The following is a 14110-nucleotide window of genomic DNA, read 5'->3' as shown; positions in this document are numbered from 1 at the left end:
TTTGTGAACAAAAGCGAATCAGGTTTCAGATTAAATTCCTGTTCTCTAGGCCTGCCTGTAAGTTTATAAGCAGCAACGAGAACTGTTAACCAAATTTAATGGCATTTCCTGGCTATAAGGTTAAATTTTTACAAGAGGATGGCTGCCTTCTTTTGAAGACTAATCTTAAACAATCACATTATTTACTATCCTAGGGGTTTGTATCATGTTCGCGCAATCACCTACCCGCCATAAAATAAACTCCCAAGCGGAAAGGGTAGGCTCCTTATTGGAATCCTACCCAGGGACTGTAGTTCCAGTTCAGTGTGAAGGGAGGGGAGAAGATGGGGAGAGAATAAAACCTGTCAAACCTAACACCCTTTAACAAGGAAAGCCCATACGAAACAGAGGAATCTACAGTTAGTATGACAGAAAACAAGTGTATACTGTAATTCATCAATTAAAAAGCCACAAGAACGAACATGTGCATTGATATAGACATACACATACCCGAAGAACTTCCTCAGCGCTCACCTCTACCCACAACGAGGAAAACTTTTCTATTTCTCTCATTAAATCACCTCTTGCTCTGTTTAACCCTGGGTGGCAGCACCCTCCCCTGCCCCAGCCCCAGCCCTAACCCCCGACCCTCCCTCCGACCCGACCCTCTGTGCCCCTGACCCAGAATCACAGCTACTGCTGCCGGAAAAGAGATGGACAAATCCCTCGTACTATTCCTATTTGACAGGTAAGGCAACCGAGCCTCCGACAGGTCATGTTATCCCTTCCCCCAAAGCAACTCGAGAACTGACATGCTAGCCTGGGTCTCTCTGGTTCCTTCTCACTCTGGTTTCTCTGAGCTTTAATGGCGCTACGATACAGGAATACGGAGAAGTGGCAGTGCTCCCCCACCAGCCTTGGGCTGGTGTCCACTCCAGGAACGGGGCAGACCTAGAGAAAGCCATCCACACGGCCCGGCCAAGTCCCCCGGCGCCTCCAGGGCTGTCTGTGTGGGATGATGGATAGAAATCACGTCCTCACAGTGAAGACAGCCTCCGGCGGCCGTCATGCTTGACCCAGGGGAGCAGCCACAGCCTGGGGCAGCGGGGGCCTCCACCGCTTGAAGCAGAGCTTCAGCAACTGGCCACCAATTTAAGAGAGGGGCGCCTGGGTGGCTCAGTCGATTAAGCAGCTGCCTTCGGCTCAGGTCACGAGACCAGGGTTCTGGGATCGAGGGAGCCCGCTTCTGCCTCTGCCTTCTGCCCCCCACTGCCTGTGCTCTCTGACAAATAAATAAATAATCTTTTTTTAAAAAACTTAAGAGAATTCAGCAATACTCCTAAGGAAAAACCTGGGCTGGCCACCCCTGAGCACCTTACAGGGCAAACAAAGCCCAGAGCCTCATCCAGAGGAAACGAGACAGCTGAGAGCGTTCCAGGGACAGGGCCACTCTCTCCTGACATCCTCAGATCCGCCTAGCGCACCCGCCAGCTCCTCCTCACAGGCTGCCACACTCGACCCTTCCAAAGCAGTGTTATAAAACTGTTGGTTAAAGTCTTTTAAAGCGGGTTACCATTTCACGTGTAACTCAGCTTATCTCACTCCCCAAATGCCCACCATCTCAGAGGTCTCTGAAACCCTGTGTGTGGGACTGGGTGGTGTTCTGGAATCATCCTGAGCAGTGGGCCCTGCATGTGCTGCGACAGACGACCTCAGGGACGAGGATGAACCTCCCTGCCCACCAGTTCTAATGGACAACAGTCTACTTTTCTGGGCACCTCAGGACAGGGAGGCAGGACCCCCGGTGAAATCGGGCCTGTCGGAGCAGGGACAGCCTGAGTACTAGAGAGCCCTCGGGCTTTCCCATCAAGGGCCCACTGCAGAGTTCCGCCAGGCCCGGAGGAGGGAACCAGATACAAGGTCCAATGCTCAACGCAGGCCGTCCTGAGGACTTCCCACGAGGATGTGAGGTGGCCCTGCTAGAGCAGCCGTGTCCCCCCAGACTGCCGGGCTGGCCAGGGTCGTTCTGCCTCCCTGTGAGGCACTGAGACCGCAGCACTCAGGAAAGGCTGAGACGGGCTCCACCCCAACTCTTTAAGCGCTCCTCGCTTCTCCTGCAATTCCTCTCCGTTCATCTACCAGCAACGCCTACACAGTCTGCCTCCCTATTCTTTCAAGCAAGAAACAGCTTCTGTATCTTAGTTGTGGTAAAACACACGTAACATTCACCAACTTGACCATTTTTATTTTAAGTCTCTCTACACCCAACGTAGGGCTCGAACTCACGACCCCGAGATCAAGAGTCGCATACACTACCGACTGAGCCAGCCAGGAGCCTGCTCCTGAACCATTTTTAAATGGTCAGTGTCAGGAAGGGCATTCACATGGTGGTACAACCATCACCACCACACATCCACAGCACTCTTGCCGTCTTGCAAAACTGCAACTCTGTACCCATTACGTCGTAACTCCCCATTCCCTCCTTCCTTCAGCCCCTGCCAACCACCCTTCTGCTTCCTGTCTCTATGAATTTGACTATTCTAGGGAACTTCACACCAGTGCAATCATAGTGTTTGTCCTGAGACTGGTTTTTTTCACTTAGCATGATGTCCTCAAGGTAGAAGAAGAAATGTTTAAACCACCTTTGCTTCCATGTGTCAAAGAGGGCTTCCTTGACTACTTAAGTACCACTAACTAGTGGTTATTTCAATGCTACGTTACATTCGGAAAAGCAAAATTAAAAAAAACACAAAACTTCGCATAACCTCCTATATAGACATAGCTTTTGGTTTTTGATTTTTTTTTTTCATTTTATTTTTCTTTTTGGTTGGCTGCCAATTGGGACATTTTCCAACCTGGGTTTGGAGGGAAAAAAAGAAAAACCTAGTTGAAGCTTTTGTTTTTCTTTCAAATATATTTCAAATACTCATCTAGCTCTGTAGTTCTGGATTGAGCATGTCCCAGAATTCTAGAACATACTGAGAACATAACGAAAGTTGAGGAAGAAAACCGATAACTTCAATTAGCGTGGGAGAATAAGATACTACTTCTCAGAAATTTAGAGAAAGCAATCTTCCTTCCATCCTTCCTTCCTTTCTCTTTTCCTAGTAATTATAGTTATTTCTTACATGGTATTATTAATTAATGTTAACTGTAAAGATTACTACAGACATCATATTGAATGATCTCATGTGTTCCAACATTTGTGTTTTCTTTTTCCTTTATTTCACTTTTACTGAGGTATAATTAACAAATAAAACTGTGAGGTATTTAAGGTGTGCATCAGGCTTATTTGCTATACACAAACATGGTGGAAGGATCCCCCCTTACCTCCTGGTTATCTTTGTTTCCTCCTTTTCAGTGAGAGCATTTACGTTCTACTCTCTTGGCAAATTTCAATTATCCAACGCAGTGTTACCAACTGTAGTCTCCATGTTTTGTCTTACATCCTCAGGCCTCAGTCATCCTGTGTCTTGTCAATCCTAATTCTGATCACACTCATCTATCATACTGATAAATACTCCCTTTGCCCCCTTGGTTCAGTTGTCAGCTCGGTTACCTTTAATTTCCTTTGGAGGATACCAACTCGCTAAGACTGTCCCTTCCTTTCAGAGCATTTTAGATTCTAGAGGGAGACATGCACAGACCCAGCTAATCCGTGGGCACGATGCTCTGACGGGGCTGGGGAGCAGTGGTGACAGACAGACAGGGAACTTCTCAGGGATGAGGTCAGTGAACTCCACAAAGAAGGTGGAGTTTGAGCTGACTCTTTTTATTATTATCCCCAGTAATATATTTTTGTTATTTCTAATTACTTTATTACAGTTTAATTATTATTGTACCATTTGTAGCCTCAAGTTAATTTTTAGGTAACAAAGACACAAGGATGGTAGTATTTCATAACCTTTCCTCCCTTCCCCCTTACTAAATGTTCTAATTTACTCTTTTGAGTGTTGTTCTTCCTCAATTCAGCCATTCCTGAGCTCTTCCTTATCTTCCAGCAACTTCTTTGTCTGGAATATAATGAAACTTATTTGTAATGCTTTATAAGCCCTTTAAAGTAGGCACTAACCACATAATGGCAGGCCATTTCTGCAGGAGGTTATTATATTTCAAGGGGACATTATCTGATCCCTGACATGTTTGAACCTCCAGAATTATGGCCCGTGTAGTGGCGGATTGGGATGCCATGTTTCCAGGCTCAGGATGGGTCCCTCTGCCAAACATGCTGTTTAGGGTATTCTCCACTCCACGCAGACAGGTGGTAAGCACTAGTACTTTCAACCCTGGATTCCATTTACTCCTTCTGAGTAAACTGGAAGACTTATTACCGGACCTTGTGAAACTATTACTCTGCTGAATTGCAATTTCCTTAGAAGAAAGTCTAATGAGGGAAGAAAATAGCATGTACCATATTCTTTTACTGAAGGAAAAAAAATTTGTATATACATATATATAAAATACTTCTAGCCATGATGGAGATAGCATGAAAAATGAAAATAATTCTGGATAACCCTCTGTTATGTGACAATATTGCCTAATACACACTTAAATCCACCCACCTGAACTACTTATCCTACCTGAGTACTAAAGAGTTGAAAAGTTAGATTATCTTATGACACACAGTCATGGTGACTTAATTTTTCTTTCTAGCAGCTTCTCTCAGATTAGGAGCTACAAGTGTTAAAAATATTCACACACCCATATTCATTGCAGCATATTCACAATAGCCAAAAGGTGGAGGCAGCCCAAATATCCATTGATGGATGACTAGATCAACAAAATGTGGTATATTTATATACAATGGAATAGCATTCAGCCTTAAAGTTCTGACACACACTACAGGGTGAACCTTAACGACATTATGCAAACTGAAACGCTCCAGTCACAAGAAGACAAATACTATGTGATTCCACTTACATAAGGCACGTAGAGTGGTTAAATTCTAGAGCTGAAAAGTAGAAGGGTGGTTGGCAGGGGCTGAAGGAAGGAGGGAATGGGGAGTTATGACATAATGGGTACAGAGTTGCAATTTTGCAAGATGGCAAGAGTTCAGTGGATGCGTGGTGGTGATAGCTGTACAACGTGACCATTCTTCATGACACTGACCGGTACATTTATAAATGGTTAAGATGCTAAATGTAATGTGTATTTTATCACAACTGAAAATAATAATTATTTGGTTTCAGGTATTTTTTAAGTGAAAGAAAAAAAAAAGTAAAGCTGTATCTAGGGTGAGGGGATAGAGAGAGATGAGGCGAAGACTCTTTTTATTCCTGAAATTCAGATGTGGCCTAGAAATGGACATTCCTGCCTCAGCTGTAGCTGGGGCAAGATGCCACACTCCCTGCTACTTCCCTCCCTCTCTGAGTGCTTCTTACCCGCTCTTGAATCAGCAGACATAAAGCTTCAAGTTCCTGTAGCCCCTGGAACTATCATTTGCCAAAATAAATGTCTCCAATCTATAAGGGAGGCCACGCATTCTAACCTGGTAGCTGCCTCCCCGGCCGCATGGTGAGCTAGACCCCCTTCTGGTTGTTACGGGTGGTTTCCTGAGAGGTGCACTCCACTTCCCACTGTAGCCCTCCCCTCTTTCCTTCAAATTCTTGAAATTCAATGAGGAGAACTAGGAAACAATGGTGAGAAATGCCCTACTGTACAGCAAGGAGTCTCCGCTGGAAGCTGGGGCAAAGGCCAGGGTACTAAGGAAGTGACTTCTTGCTCCTTCCAATATTGAAAGGATCCGCTAAGAAATGAACGGGCTCTGCAGAAAGGGAAGAACAGGGCAAGTCCGAGTCCAGCAAGGGAGGGCACGAGGGGCTGTCCTGAAGACTTCCTCTCAGATTTATTTCACAGTTCACACTTAATTCTAATCCCAGAATTCTCCACATTTTATAGTTCTCAGACTCTTGGCTATTTCAACAGGGGACCATACCACCAATTTCAAGGACCCCTAAGTGAATCTGTGGAGGGAAGAAGTTAACCTGTTCCTGAGCCAGACAGAGAAAAGAGGTCAATACTGTTGGCTTGAGAATTCAATTACGTAGAGAGGTGCTACTTCCTCCCGGAGCCCTGCCCGCTCTCTTACCTGAGTCACTCCATCTTTGACCTATATTCTCTGCTCCTGTAGAACAGATTTTTTAAATGACACATTTGTTACCCGCCCCCCCCCCAGTTTTTCTTCTTGGTGGGCAACATTCTTTTCTTTCAATATCTACTTTCCTAAGTACTTCTGTCAGCAAGCAGAGGTTTCTCAATTTACTTTGTTTCTAAACAGAGTACTTTCAAATGCAATTTTTTGACTCAGTTTCTATAATATATGGTAATTGGTGGCTCTGAAGCCATGCTTTGGTGAACTTATAACCTGCCAGCTTTACTTTGTTCTCAGCTTAAGACATTTATTGCTAACTGGCAATATGCTTCCTAGAAAATCCATCTAAAACTAGCTTTACGCTTTGAACTCTGGAAATCTCTATTCTACAATGGCCACAGTTTAATCCAGAGCTCTGAGGAATGAAGGCTCTCTCTTAACACTTAGGAAAGGAAAGCTAGAGGGGAAAAATAGGGATAAAATCTTCAGGATGTGTATTAGTTAAGGATGTCTTTAACAAAGGGCAATTTTGTCTCAGAAAGTTCCAGTTAACCTCAGTTAGCTGAGCTCAGGAACTTAGGTTTTTGTTTCGACAGAGACAAATAATGTGGACTTCGGCAGAACTGCTCCACCAGGGGAAACCACAGCAGATGTGCTGGAGACAGGGCAGTGCTGAGAGGCCAAAGAACGATGGCCCCACATAGCATGTTCTCAGCGTGAGGTCATAATCCACTGGGATGTCTGGGAGGATGTGGCATGCATGTTTCTTACACTTTTCTGCTAGTCAGCTCAAGCTCATCATATAAGGCCCTTTCTATCATTTCCAGAGCACACTCACTCGCATTATCTTATTTCTCAGTGATTTAGCAAGTTTTGAAATGTACACACCCTTCCAAACACAAAGCAATGCAGTGTGTGGAGGATAACCCTCCCGCATCTGTTCTTACCTCTTCCCTAGCATCCCTGAAGGATGAATTTAAGGTTCCTCCTCTCCTAGAAAGGGAAGGCTTGGTAGTAGTATCTTCTTGCTGCCCAAAGAGTTCCTCGATGGTCTTTGCATCAATTTGGTAGTGATGTTGCTGCCTGGCGGCCAAAGTCCAGATGTTGGTTTTGCCACGAACTTGCTCCTCCGGAATGGTCTTCCAAAAAAAGCTTCTCATCCGCTTTTTCTTACCAAGGTGGCTGTAGCCATTCAAGTGAGAAGCCGGGGGTAGTCCTGGAGGGGGAGGTGGGAGCGGAGGCCCCCCGGGGAGCGGAGGGGGAGGAGGAGGAGGAGGGGAGGGAGGAAACCCCTCCCCTGAATATGGACATTGTGGGGGTGGAGAAGAAGGAGGAGGAGGAGGAGGAGGAGGAGGAGGAGGGGGCGGTGGTGCTGTTTGCCCGATCATGAATCCAGCTGCTGTGGTGATAGTCCCATTTTCTTTATCGCTGACCAAGGAGACACAATTCATAACATGCATAGTACTGTTGCCTTCTAAGGAGATAATTTCTTGGCCTTGGGGAAGCAGACACAAACATCAACCTTGTGTCATACTTTTTCACTCGCTGGTCGGCTGCCAGAGAAAAAGGCAACTGTGTTGTGGGTCATCTTCCAAACCTACAAAGATAAAACAACTTTAAATCGGTAAAGGAAAGCATCTGAACACTCACTCTTTCCTTCAGAACCTAACATCAGTCCTCCTGGAGGGGCTGGGTCTTACAATCGATAAGAGGCAACGCATCCAAAAGGGCATAAAAAGGGGCTCACACTTGTATAACTGTGAACTAAACAAATCTTACTGCCTGGAAATGCTGCCAAGGAAGCAGCAACAAACCCTGGAAACCTTCCATTAATCAATAAAACACATATTTATTGAGAACCTGCTATAGGTTCAGCAAGTATTGCTCACTTTATGAATAAACTACTTGTTCACTAACTGGCTCATGAACTGGCTCATTTTCTTTGGGCAATGGATACCCAACCCCTAGGGAAATCACCCAAATGGCTGAAGCATTAGGTATTAGTGTACGACCCTGCCTTTCTCTTGTATGGACATGTCCCCTACCAATCACTTGGTCAAAGGGCATCCTCTGCCTTGCACAGAAGAGGCAGGACATTCGGAAATGATACAAGAGTGACCAAACTCAATCCCCCTGAATCAGGGCCACCATGTTCCTGCTCCATTTGGTAATGTGCCTACCCTGCAAATACAGAAAAGAACACTACATGTGAAGATTAAAGGCTGTAGCTCTAAATCAAACTTTACTGCTTACACTTTAGACAACTTACTTCACCTCACCAGACTTCCGTTTTGTCCTCTGTAAAAGTAGGAGGTTGGGATCCATTCCATCACCTCTCTCACAGCTGCCAATGCTATCATTTTAGATTCTAGTGAAGCCCCTCTTCAGAAACAATCAGAACTTCATGCCTACCTCTTCAGCTTCTCCTGTGACACTATTAGCAGAGAAGACACATGCACCCAAGTATATGCTCGCATCATACCCCCCACTTGTCTATCCCTTATCCACACAGTCACTGAGTTATATTGGTGGCTTTTGTTTTTACTGGCCTTTAAATATCTGTTTTTGGTACTAAGTTGTTATGGACCTGATGTGAAACAGAGGTCAAAACAACTACATTTCTTCAGATGTAAGGAAAGGTTAACCGAGGATATGGAAGAAGGGACCCCATGCAGTCTATGAAGTGAGCACCCCATCTATGTGGGGACGTAAAAAGGGGACTGTTTCCTCCAGGTCATAAAGGGTCACATGGAAAGGCTTTTTTAGGCTGGACTTCTGAGCATAATTACCCTTTTACAGCATCACTGTCAAAGCTCACACTTACAGACACACATTGGTCGAACAATACTGAATTACGCAGGAGTAAACTGATAGCACTAATGCAAATATTTCGAAATGCTTTACACAGAACCATGTATAAAAGACAGGACTGCCTTGGAAGTAAGAGTGGAGACTAGAAATAGACCGTTTTTTTCCTCAGATCTCAGTTCTGCTACTTCTTAGATGTGCAAACTGAGGTGAGGTAGCTTGTTAAACCTATGTCTCAGCATCCTTATCTATAATATAAAGATATCTTGTTTCATTGGTTTGCGTAAGAATGAACGAGCTAATACATGTACCAAGATGCCTGGTACACAGTTCCTTATTATTAACAGTAACCAGTGTCGTACGTACATATGATTTCTCTTTACTTTCACAGGTATTACATTTTCTTTAAAGTATGTATTGGGTTTATGGACAAAATGCTAAGTTACTCTGGGCTGCTAGAAAAATGCCTTTAATAGTCCCATTCTTTGCTTTCTAAGTTACTAGGTTTGTCCTTTTTCAATACTCTGTGATTACATATTATATTATCTCTAAATTTTAAGATGAGGGGCGCCTGGATGGCTCAGTCAGTTAGCATCCGAGTCTTGAATTCAGCTCAGGTTGTTATCTCAGGGTTGTGAGATGGAGCCCCACATCCAGCTCTGCACTGGGTGTGGGGGAGCCTGCTTAAGATTTTCTCTCTGCCCCTCCCACCCTTAAAATAAATAAATAAATAATAAATTACAAGCATCAGTGTTTTTACGAAACATCTGAATATTTAACTTTTGAAAACTATATACGGGTAGAAGATAGCATTGCCAGCTACTAACTGGATTTTTCTTTTTTTTACCATTTTAGCCATTTGTAATTGTGTATTAGTGACATTAAGTACAGTTGCAGTGCTGTGTAGCCATCATCACCGCATAATTTTTTAGAAAGTAAAACTGAAATTATTTATCCAAGCCAACTTACAGCTCACTTGAGACGCAACTGGCTTTTAAAAGGAGTTTTCATAATTACCATTAGGGGCATAACTAGGCTGTTTTCATAGTTGGCACCCCTTAAGCAATGACTCATTGTCAATTACAGTTTATAGTTACATTTGAACTCTTCTTTTTTCAAGACTGCACAGGTAATCTTGGCAGTTTATCCTTACATAGTTTAAAATACTTCTGTACATAAAATATCTTCTGTATTGAAGAATTGCTAATCCTCCAGTTCACCTCCAACTGCAGATATGCTGACTTGTTTACAGATTATTCCTGTTAAGAATGGCGATAACCTTAAAAGTCTCCATTCTAGAAAGCAGTAACTCACTCAGTGCTGGGTAAGTATATCCACAGACGTGCCATTGAACCTCACGCAGCAAATAGATACTAATAAGGGTGAGAAAGACTATCCATACACTCAGGTTGTACACCAGCACTAGTTTCTAACACTAAAGCTCCAAACGATACAAGTCTTTCTGAGTATTGTGCATTTGCACAGAAGTACAAGATAAAGGCTTGTCAATGTAAAAAGTGACACATGTTAGTTAGGCACTGGCGTAATTCTAACCACTGCCCCATCTAGAGAAAGAATGTTATTTCTCAAAGTTGAAAGAACAAAATAAAATTTACAACACTGTTACTAGTATGTTGTCTGGCTAATTTTTTCCCAGGGTAACAAATAAGGATCCTAGGCCCACAACAGCTTCTAATGAATAAATTCTCCAGCAATGATTAGCTAAGATGCTAATGCTTTTACTACTGGCTTCAATAGGGCTTTGATAGGGCTTTCCCTTTGGGCAGGATTTCCAATGTCAAAGAGACACAGGAAAAAGAGTGCAGACAGACATTCTAACCCTTTCCACAGTCTCGTAACATATTAAAGCAGAGGATACATAAAAAACATTTGATTTACTAGGGTACGGTCCACAGTAAAGACGCAAACATACTCTCCCAAGTCCGCCAGCGCACAGGTAATGCCGCAGCCCTGGAAACACTGCCGTTTCTCACAGCTGCCAACTGCCAGCAGCGACAACGGAATTAGCCTTGGCTCTGTCTGGAAAATGTCAAGGGTCCCATCAATCTCCCCCGGGCAGACAGAGACAGGTTTGTAATTTAACATCTCACCTACAGGTTGGGGACCTCAGCAGCAGGGAGGACAGCTGCTAAGGCTGACAAATGTTCAGCCCTGAGTAAAATGCAGAGCTGTCACTTTGAGGCTCTGAAGATGAGAACCATTCAGGCCCGAGTGCGAATCCTTACCCATCAGGGGTGTGTCTGAGTGATGGACCCTCTAGAGAGACTGTAGCTCAACAGAACATCTTTTAACTATGGGAATTTTTAATAGGACGATGCTGGGCCCATGCCTTTAGCCTTTAGCTGCTCAGCAAGCAAAAGTCTTAGAATGCGAATGTTCATAAGGGTCTTCAAAGAAGCCCTCTGGCCCAGCAGCCAGCACTGCCTTGCTCTTGGTGTCAGAAACATGAAGGGAGCAGGTGGGAGGGAAGAAGAGAGAAAGTGTATGTTTCTGTTCGCAGTGTATTTAGGAGGAAAACGTGTCCCTGAAAGTCAGTTCAGAGCTCAGGGTTTTCCTGAAAGAGGGTTAGTGGGGCCCGGTTGCTCAGCTGGTCACTCACCCTTTAGGTCAACAATAACCAAAAGTAAACGCCAAGGAAAACCCGCCAGAAAACCTTTCCCCTTCATTTCTGACTTGTGTCACAGATGAGGTGGGAGCAGGAAGGGCTGGCCCACACCCTTCGGATGACAAACGGGTGCAGAATATGCCGGGTTTGGAGAGCAGACAGAGGAGCACACAGCCCTTTTATCTGCGGGAGAAAAAAAGATGGGGGGGGGAGAGTACAGGCGATTCTAAAATATGGAATTTTTGCCTTCCACTAATTCACTGGGGAAAGGCTCCTCCCCGACCGCCTATCTTTCAAAACCTTTCTTGACTATTACACACAGAATGTCAACCACACAGTCGAACCAGAGCTGGCACTATCCAATGCTTCACCTTGGCACTGCAGGCCGTTTCCAGTCACCGTGTTTAATCGGCAGCACAACATAAACACTTCACAGATGCCCCCGAGCGCAACACCCAGAGAGGAGAAAAGAGCGCTTGTTTCTGAATGTGCATTTTCAGTTTCTCTCAAGGTCCCAAAACCAAGAAAAAAAAAGCAAACGAGCGCCGAAGGATGCTCTAGAGAGAGGGAAGGAAGCGCTGGCTACTCATTCCAGGAAGACAACTGTGGGTCAGTAGAGGGGGTCACAGACGGCCGAACACTAGGGGCAATTTCTGTGCAAACAGATGTTTGAAAACTGACTACCAGGTCCTCAAGAAATTCTGCGCGGGCTCACCGGGGGCACGATTTCTTCCAAGACGTCTGGACACGGCCGTTTTCCTAAGTCTGTGCACTGCCCGGCGATCCACCGCGTCCTTCCGTCCCCAGCCCCGGGTCCTGCGTCCCGCCCCAGCCACTCACCAAAAAGGCCCGAGCTCCGCCGCACAGAAGGGTCAGGGGGCGCCGCGTCCGCCCGAGTGCCCAGGAGCGACGCGAGTGCGAGGTCCTGCGGCCCCGCGCGAGCCTCCAGCCGCGTCCTTATCTGCGCCGCGGCAGGAGCGGCGACCCGGGAGCGGGCGCCGGTGCACCGCCCAGATAGACGCCCACACGGCCGCGCAGGCTCGGCGGCGGTCGCCGCGGCGGGACGAGGACGCGCTTCGGAGAGAGGCTGCTGCGGGCCGTGCGGGAACCAGCGGGGCTGGAAGGGCCGACGCCGGGGAAGGACTGGACCCTCCGCCTCCCAGGAGCGCCAAGCGTCCGCCCGTCTTCGAGCACAACCGACTGGAGCACCGCCGCAAACGCTCGCCCCTCCGGGGGCCCCCTGGGCGGGCCGGTCTGGGCGTGCCTGGGGGGGCGGGGGTCGCCTGGCCCCGCCCCCTCGCCCGGACGACCCGGGCTTAGGGTCGGCCCCCGCCCCAGCGGTACCCGCCCCTCCGCCCAGCAGCCGCACAGAGCTCCAGAAGCCGGGTGGGTTGGGGAGGCTAAAGAGGGAAGGTGTCTCAGTGCTGGGAAGCGAACGAGAGATCTCCTGGTTCGCGGACCCGGGCTCTGCCCGGTCCTCGAACCTTCGCGGCGACACCTCCCTCACGTCCGGGGTCTGGGTCTCGGGCGCGGGGGAGAAAGCCTCACGGCCGCACTGCGGATTAACCGATGGGAGCCGGGAAGAGCCGGCAAAAAAAAAAAAAAAAAAAAAATGTAGAAGGGAGACTCCTGGTGTTTGGTCGGAGGATAAAACCCGAGAGCCCGCAGTCCCCGAGCTACGGGCACCACGGCGGCTGGAGCTAATCCACCAGCCCACCCGCTTCCTCCCCAAACTTCTACAAGCTGACGGCGAACTTCTAATCGCAACTTCTTACGGCCAGGACGAGTGCGCAGGAGCCGCCCTGTCCTCGGTCCGCATCACCCCGAAGCGGTCCTCCCCAACCCCGCACCCACTTTCTGGGGCCCCAAGTCTGGCTCCCCGCTGGCCAGTGGCGCGCTCTTGAGCCGGGAGGGGGTCAAGTGGGGGCGCGGTTTATCCAAAAACCTTAGCAGCTAAAGCTAAGTTAGCTGACCCTGGTCCAACTCGGAGGCGGCCCGTGACCTAGCTCGTTCTCCGGACGCGGGACCAGACCCGCGTGTCTTGGCCTCAGGAGACCGATCGCTGTCCTCTGTAGCCTCGGTAGTGCAGGCACCAAAGTCACTCGAGTGGGTGTGGAGGGAGCGCGCAAACCTCCCCAGCCCTTCCCACTGAGGCTCGAAGGCAGCCGAGACTTGGCGCCTCAGCCCAGGGTCCAGGCTGATCCCCGCCCTTGGCCCTCTGGAGCCGGGGAGTGTCCGGCTCCCGGTGCCCCCGAGCGGCGGTCGCCCCTGCCTCGGGCACCCGGCTTCCACTCACCCGCGGCCCGCGCTCCTCGCTCCGCAGCGGGGACTCCCAGCGCCAACGCCTCTTCCCTGGTCTCTGCAGCCCCGGCTGCTCAGGACCGCGAGGGGGCAGGGCGACGCGGGGCGGGGCTCAGCCGCCGCCTCAGGTAACAATGCTGCAGAGGAGCCTGCTCCCAGCGCCCGCCGCAAAGGGCAGCACGCCCTTTCCTGCTCGGCCCCTTCCCTCCTCCCACCCTCCGAGCGCCAACGTCGGCGCCGCGGCGCTCACCTTCACCTTCCCGGGGCCCCGGGGGCCTGGAAGTCGCTGCACGGCACGCTGCTCC

At 48.0% G+C, this 14110-nt stretch overlaps 1 protein-coding gene across 3 annotated transcripts in view; it reads right to left on the bottom strand.

Moving 5' to 3' along the window:
- FHDC1 (FH2 domain containing 1) overlaps positions 1-13872 on the bottom strand; it is a 39971-nt gene extending 26099 nt beyond the window's left edge. Inside the window, exons 1-2 of one of the 3 annotated variants that reach the window (XM_045798793.2) lie at positions 13801-13872; positions 7018-7667 (exon numbers count right to left, since the gene is read on the bottom strand). In XM_045798793.2, the coding sequence (XP_045654749.2) occupies positions 7018-7530 (513 nt within the window). In that variant the 5' untranslated portion in view covers positions 7531-7667; positions 13801-13872. Of the gene's footprint in view, positions 1-3309; positions 3993-7017; positions 7668-12344; positions 13087-13800 lie in introns of those variants that run through there. The other 2 variants (XM_045798792.2, XM_045798794.2) reach the window with 2 other exon arrangements.
- Positions 13873-14110: the final 238 nt, after the last annotated feature.

The sequence above is a fragment of the Ursus americanus genome, chromosome 13 (assembly GCF_024610735.1).
Source record: "Ursus americanus isolate L20-20 chromosome 13, mUrsAme1.1.p, whole genome shotgun sequence".
In the NCBI taxonomy this organism is placed as follows: Eukaryota; Metazoa; Chordata; class Mammalia; order Carnivora; family Ursidae; genus Ursus; species Ursus americanus.
This window is presented reverse-complemented; position numbering and strand designations above follow the sequence as displayed.